The 7,260-nt window shown below is 43.1% G+C and overlaps 1 protein-coding gene across 1 annotated transcript; it reads left to right on the top strand.

Moving 5' to 3' along the window:
* The first annotated feature begins 4,562 nt into the window (after window positions 1–4,562).
* Window positions 4,563–6,670, top strand: Hapstr2 (HUWE1 associated protein modifying stress responses 2). Its single transcript, XM_090325697.1, has one exon. It carries the CDS (start codon window positions 4,655–4,657, stop codon window positions 5,480–5,482), a length of 828 nt encoding a protein of 275 aa, XP_090181823.1. The 5' UTR covers window positions 4,563–4,654; the 3' UTR covers window positions 5,483–6,670.
* Window positions 6,671–7,260: the final 590 nt, after the last annotated feature.

Consider the following 7,260-nt stretch of genomic DNA (forward strand, 5'->3'; position numbering starts at 1 on the left):
TTTAATTTTTCCACTTATTAGTCCTTAAAAGGAAAGACCTCAGAGGATTAAGAACACCACAGACAAGTGACAATTTACAAAATGAAATGCTTAAATAGTACATTTTCTCACAGTGGTACTTTATATGAATAGTATTTGTTTGCTTTTGGACCATACTAGGAAACAGGAGACTAAGAGAACTTCAGAACATTTATGTATTTATTTATTTTTTCATATATTTTTATTGTAATTAATAGAAGGGTTACATTATATTTGCCAGATAGAAGGTGCATTAATTCACATACATTGATACTCTTTCTCATGTCTTGGTCCCCATTTCCCTCCCCCCTCACCCCCACCCATGTTTATTTATTTTTTAGTGTTGGGCTGATGTACATAGAGGTTATGGTTGCATTCATCAGGTAGTGGGTACATTACTTCTCGACAGAGCATTTATTATGCAATCTCTTTCGTCATCCTTTTCACATATTCTCACCAGAAAAACAAATGGCCTGAAATTGTCCATCTGCATGGTATAGGATTTGAAAGAATTTTCATAGTAATTTGATTTTATGTTACCCAAATTAGCTAGGTTTTAGCCCCTTGAAGAGCTCTAAAGTAAGATTGAAACATAATCACAAACCATGTATAAAATAGAAATATTCGTTTCTTTCCCTATATAGTCCTAGTAGACTAACTAAAACTACTTAGTCTGTGACCTTGAGAAACTTAGAAGCTAAATATGAGCAGTATAGAATGGAAGGTTATCCTCTCCACCAGTACCTAAAATTGGGGGGGGCACAAATACCCTAACAGGTAAGTATTTTTATAATAAAGGCCGATGGTGATGGAAGCAGATTCAAAATGGGGGGGGTACAAAAACAATAATTTTCAATGTTTGATATTTGTTTTGAAACTACCTTACTACCCTATACCCTTTACCATCTGTCTGTTATCCCTCCCAACACCCACCTCTGTCTTCCCACAGGGCTCCATTGTCTACAGTTCCTGTTTCTCAGGGGCGGAGCTGTGGGAGGCAGCCATGGGTGCCATAATAGGCACCTGCGGCCAGCACAATGGGCTGTGGGTGCTTGTGGGAGAGACAGATTGATGTATTGTGCATGGGGGAGGAGGGCTGTCACTTGAATCCATGTGAACCCAGGCTTTAGGGGCAAGGGAGATTGACAGCTTTTGTAGGTTGCATTTCTTTTTCAAAGCTTGGCTTTAATAGACAGTAAGTTTGGGGCCCCAGGCTTTCACTCCCATAATTCTAACAGGGCAATCACGAGCATTCAGCATTTCTTTTTACCCCCCCTTGTTACGCATTAAATGATTTCGGTAAAGGAATGTGCAGCATTAATTAGAATTTGTTAGCAGATACCAAGGGGAAAAGTTTCTTCACAACAACTATAGGAGGTGTCATTTGTACAAAGACTTTTTTGTTTTCTTTCCCCATTACATTATCACTGCAATATGTAAGGTAGTGATTCTTTTCATTTAAATTAAGTGGAAAGCTACTAAATCTTGTTTTATTCTCCAAAAAGAATAAGGTCCTTAACACTTATCTTTTAACTTCTTTCATTTCCTAAGGTTGCTGTTTACTTTTGCTTTCAGTCGGACCCATTTACTGGTCTGTGTGGTTGTGTATCCAGTTTTGTGAACCATTTAGCTCCTACAATTACAGGCTCTCACTGTACTGATAGATAGGAATTGTTACCAGGTGAAAATAGTTACCAATAATATTGGAAATCAATGACCCATCAGTCTCTTTCAATAATGGTTACATTGAGAAATGCTAAAAATTAGAATTTTCTGTTTTTATGCCTAAACTTGTTTTCTAAAATTACTTTTCCTTAGTCCATATTTAACCATAGTTCAGACATCAAACTTATGGAAGAATGGGACAGTGGCCAAGAAATATTTTTCCTAGAGAAAATTCATTCTTAAAACATATCAGTATTTTTAAACATCAAATGCCACTCTGCCTCTTGCAGACAAAGGTACCTTCTTTTCCTTATAGCTCAGAAAAAAGGATCTCTGTGTTGTATCTATTTTTATTATTTCTGACATTTTAGACCGATATAAGAGCAAAACTAATCTCAGATAAGATGTAAAGTGTAAAGACACTGAGCCATCTGGTTAACTGATAAAGCATCATTAAAAATTTTGGTGTGATTCTTTGAATGTGCCTTCTGTATAAAATAATTTTTTTGTTCAATGACGGAGGTTGAAGGTTAATTGAATTAGATTTTTTTCTTATTTATTTCATTTAAATGTGTTACGGGCAACAGTGAAAAATATTGATTACGTCTACCATTATTTCTCAGCAAGAACATATTCCCACAGAGTTGTCTGGCTTTGACTATAATAATAATTTGGTGCAATGGCTTTAAAAGTAGTGGGGTGATAATAATTAGGGTGTTCGACAGAAATTTCAATACTGGATTCAACATTTCACCATGCAAGGCATGAAAATTGCATACTGGGGGCTAGTCAGCTCTAAGTACTAATTAACTAATTAATCAGGTGCTGAAACCAACTGAATGGAGGATACCAGCCAGACAACTCTAGCCCAAGCAGAGGGTTTGTGCTGTTTTCAAAAAACAGTACATTCTTTCTTTTTGGATTTTTAACCCAATCAGAAATGAGAGGAGAGAGTAGGTTATGGTGTCCTCCTGTCATTCGTTTGGCTGTCAGCTTTTTCCTTAGGGAAAATAAAAACATGTGCAGTGATCCTAACTGTAAGACAGGATGAGTCCCATAGTCCTCAGTGCTTTAGTAAACGTGGGGACTCCTTGACACGCAGTATTTAGAAGTCTGGGGACACTGTGTTGCGCAAAGGGAGTCTTCCTTCCTGGGGCTGACTTTACAGTATTTTAACCTAAGAGAAATGAGAAATAGCTATTTGGGCTGATCCTAAGTCTTTTTGTCTCATCCTTCGTTTATGTAAATGAGAAAAGTCCAATTACACATGTGGAAAAAAAAGGTTTAATGAATCGTGAAAAAGCCTAGTTTACAGAGAAAAGGCACAATTCCCTCTTTTTCGTCTTCTTGTCTTTTAATGTTAACTTAGAAACATGTATTTCTTTTAAGGAAAATGATAAACCTGAGGAGTAGGTTATGTTATGTACTAACTTTAGACTTGTGATTTATCAAATATGTGTTGATGGAAGATTTAGCTTCTTTTATATTTGTCTACAGGCCTATTCTGTAAGTGTAGCAAATTACACTATATCGTAAACTACAATTTTTTCAGTTTCCCCATAAATTTGAAAAATGACTCCATGTGAATCTCTCTCGTTTTTATGTTATTCTTAGCTTAGTGACAGGTGTTTTTTTTTCTTCTTTTAATAGTTCTGGGATTGTCTGTAATGAAGTGGATTGCATCATTTATAAGGGAACTGATATTGAAGTCCAAGAAAAGACAATAGTTTCCTGCATTATTTCATATTGATATTTTTGTAATTTTTCAAGTAAGCAGAATTTTAGGGTGATGAAAATTAGGTTTCTTTCTCTCTCTCTTTATTTCTTTTATTTCGGGTGGGGGTTCCAAAAGCAGCCTGGATTTTACCGGTTTCTTACTCTGGGACTTCAAGATAGGGAGTAATGTACCACAGATAACCTCTCCATGGCATTTTAATGACATAAACCTTTGCAACAATTGTTCCTCTTAGAATTTGGTATGTATTCAAGTAGCCTGGAAGAAGTGTTTTGCAGGGACACTAGGCAGGTTTATTTCATCACAACTTTTAAGTGCTTTCCACAGTCCCAGGGCACATAGGTGACACTTGGGGAAACTGAGGCCCGGAAGAACTTTGGCGCACGGGGGTGGCAGCAGGAATAGACGCTTTGGAAATAGAACTCCCCCGTTTCTATACAAAACAGTGTTCCGGTCTCTAGAAAGCACTTTTTCGGGCACGTAGAGTATGGAAAACACTATGTTGGGTTCCAGACTGGCTGCCCAGTTATGAAGATCGTTATGGTCTTTCCACTCTGGCACCCCGGCCTCCCCGGATCGGCGCCCTGGATGTGATCGACACCATGAAGTTGCCCCATAATCCTCTCTGGCAAGATAGGATGTAAAATTTGATCAGCTCATTGGATGCAAGCTGACAAGTCCCTAAAAATGTGTGAAAAAGGGGCCAAGCGGTAGGCAAGCGCCGCGCGGAGAGGCAGCGCTCCAACCGCCGCTGCCCCCTCCCGCTGCGAGTTCTCAGTACAGCAGCCGCTGCGCTAGCGGGGGCTGGGGCTGATCGGTCAGCCTACGGCAGCGGCGACAGCGAGGCCGAGGCGCCGTGAGGGGGCAGGAGGAGCGATCCGCGGGACCGGAAGGGGACTGCGCAGCGGCGCCGGCGGCTGCAGGGTTATCTCCGTGGCCCCACAGATTGTGGTCGCAGCGTTGCCGGGGGCCGGGCCGGCGGGGCGGGGCGGGGCGTGCACCCAGGCCGCGGTAGGCGCGAGCCGGAGCAATTGGCCTCAGGGCCCCACTGCCTGCGCACCCGCCCTGCGGCGCCCGCGGAGGCGGTGGAGGAGGCGGCAGCGGCAGCGGTGACAGCAGCGGCCGCCTTGGAAAAAGGAGGGGATCTGCCAGCAGGAGGTGAGGTGGAGGTGGACGAGCGAGCGGTGGTGGCGGAGGAGACGGTGGTGGAGGAGGCTAGCGGCCTGGAGGTGCAGGATGGAGGAGCAGCCGAAGGAGGGCGAGGCCGAGGTCGCGGAGCACTGGTTCTCCAAGTGGGAACGTCAGTGCCTGGCGGAGGCCGAGCAGCAGCAGCAGCTGTGCCCCGAGCTGCAGGACGACGCCGCCCCAGACGCGGCGGGGCTCAAGAGCGAGCAACAGAGACTCTGGCATCTTTTCCAGATCTCGGCCACGGCTGTGGCCCAGCTCTACAAGGATTCCGGCTGCCAACAGCCAGGACTGTCTATGTGGGACCCTTTCCAGAATGCGGCCATGGCCGTGACCAGCCTGTACAAAGAGAGCGGGCATGCCCACCAACGAAGTTTTGACCTGGGCGTCCAGGTTGGCTACCAGCGTCGCATCAAAGATGTACTGGAGTGGGTGAAGAAGGGCCGGAGCACCATCCGTCGTGAAGACCTAATTACATTCCTCTGTGGCAAAGCGCCCCCCGCTGCTCCCCCTCAACGCACCCCCAGGACGACTCCGAAGCCGTCCACAGTTGCCAGTCAGGCTGCGGTCAGCGAGTCCACTTCCTCAGTGGACGTCGACCTGCAGCCCTTCCAGGAGGCCATCGCCCTGCACGGCCTCAGTGGTGCCATGGCCAGCATCAGTGTACGATCGGGAGCACCCGGCTCCCCTTCTCCAGACAGCGCGGTGGCCACCAGTGGGCGTCGAAAAAGTACCTTCCTTGAGGACGACCTGAACCCCTTTGGTGCCGAAGAACTGGCCCTCCGTCTGGAGAGTGGTGGGATCCGCAAGCGCACCTCGGCCCAGTTCGGCGATGGCACCATAGACTCCCCATCCCACAAGCGCAACCGTTTGGTCTAGACTGCCTCATTGATCGCCCACCACCATATTGCTTCACAGCTAACTTGACCTTCAACATGCTTGTCGAGAGGCTACAGGAGATCATCAATCTGCCTTCTCTAAGTTAAACAAAGATTTCTGTCAGGTTTACCGTAAAGAAATTCTCAAACTATTCCAGAAAATGGCTCGTCTGGCTGACTTTCCAAAAAAAAAAAATACAATGTTATGATCAAATACCACCGAGTCAGCAACACCATGTGAAGCAAAGAACTATGCAGTCAGGACGGGAGCCTAATATATCTTGTGCATAGCTATATTCCTTAGCACCTTGCACAGTTGCTGGTGCTCAAAATGTTTGTTTAATCTATTAATTTGACCTAATTAAAATTTCATAAAGGAGAGAGACATAGCAGGTGTTTACTTGCATATATAATAATTTTATCCTTTCTTGTTTGGGTTCTCGGCTTTAATGATCCTTGCCAATTCAGTCACATTGTACCAAAATGTAAGGTTAGACATCTTTGTGAATCTATACTCTTCTGTTTGTGCCCCACTGTATATTTCTAATTCTAGAATTTTGTGGAAGTAATATATTTTAAACTGTGATTTGTTTGGGGAAAATGATTGATGATTTTTATGATTATAATGGTGGAAAGAAGTGCCATAATGGTTGGTTGGGCTGGTAATACTTGTTGTTGGGTTGATTTGATGCTTTCTTAAAGAAAATGAAATTTAAAACCAGCAATTGAGATCCTGATAAAATAAGATAGTGTTCATGGAGGCCCCATTGGTGCTCCTTTTTTTTTCTTTTAGGAATGTGAAATTTCTTTTCTTTGAAATTGCATCCCCCCCCCTCCTTGGTGATCTCTGTATACAAGTTGAAGGCCAATGAATCAGAATGAACTTCTGGGTTTTCACAGGAAAGCACGGTGTAACTAAAACAAAATCACCCTTGTATTTAAAAACACCAATACTGGAATCATAACTCTACAAAGTAACTGTATGTTTTGGGGCAAGTCACTTTAATATCCATTGGCCTCAGTTTTTATCTGTATAATGAAACTATGTATTTGTAGGGTCATTGTGAATACCAGATGAAGTCTATATTTCAAGTATCTAGTACAATGCTTGGTACCTAGGAGTACTCATGTCCTCCCTCTATAAATAAAAATCCATGAAACATTAAAGTTCAAATATTTTAGCAAAATAGATCAATCTAGAAATCATCAAGCAGAACCTCTGTGTTTGAGGTGGAATTACTGTTGCCTAATTGAAACTTGCCTAAATGTCAAAGTATGCGTTATACTTATGTTGAGGCTATGACTCTGGATCAACTGTGTAGACACTAGGACACTTTTAGAATTCACACATTACAACCAGGAGTAGCGAAAGTTCCATCTTTTCTGGCCTGAGAGAATATGGGAAGTGATATAAGTGTGCGAAGAATTTGTGAGTGAACCTAGCAGCACATCTACACTGCTATCATGCTTTTGAATAAGGAAGGGGTGTAGCACAGGTGATAAAAGAAGTAGAGCTAGTGGATTGGGTGGAGGAGATAGGAGTCAGATTATGCAAGAACAGGGGGAAATTGGGGATGGGAGTGTACCCTGTGGTAGAGTGCTTGCCTAGGATGCATGAAGCCCTAGGTTCAATTCTTTAGTACCACATAAACAGAGAAAGCCCAAAGTGTCACTGTGTCTCAAGTGGAAGAGCACTAGCTTTCAGAAAGACCAAGACCAGTGCTAAGTCCCTGAGTTTAAGCCTCAGGACTGATGAAAAAAAAAGAATAGGAGGAAATT

The sequence above is a fragment of the Megascapheus bottae genome, chromosome X (genome assembly GCF_031878675.1).
Source record: "Megascapheus bottae isolate mThoBot1 chromosome X, mThoBot2.hap1, whole genome shotgun sequence".
Classification (NCBI taxonomy): domain Eukaryota; kingdom Metazoa; phylum Chordata; class Mammalia; order Rodentia; family Geomyidae; genus Megascapheus; species Megascapheus bottae.

Excerpts from the sequence above, each read along its gene's own strand:
- Hapstr2 (XM_090325697.1), top strand. The coding sequence starts at position 4,655 with ATGGAGGAGCAGCCGAAGGAGGGCGAGGCCGAGGTCGCGGAGCACTGG.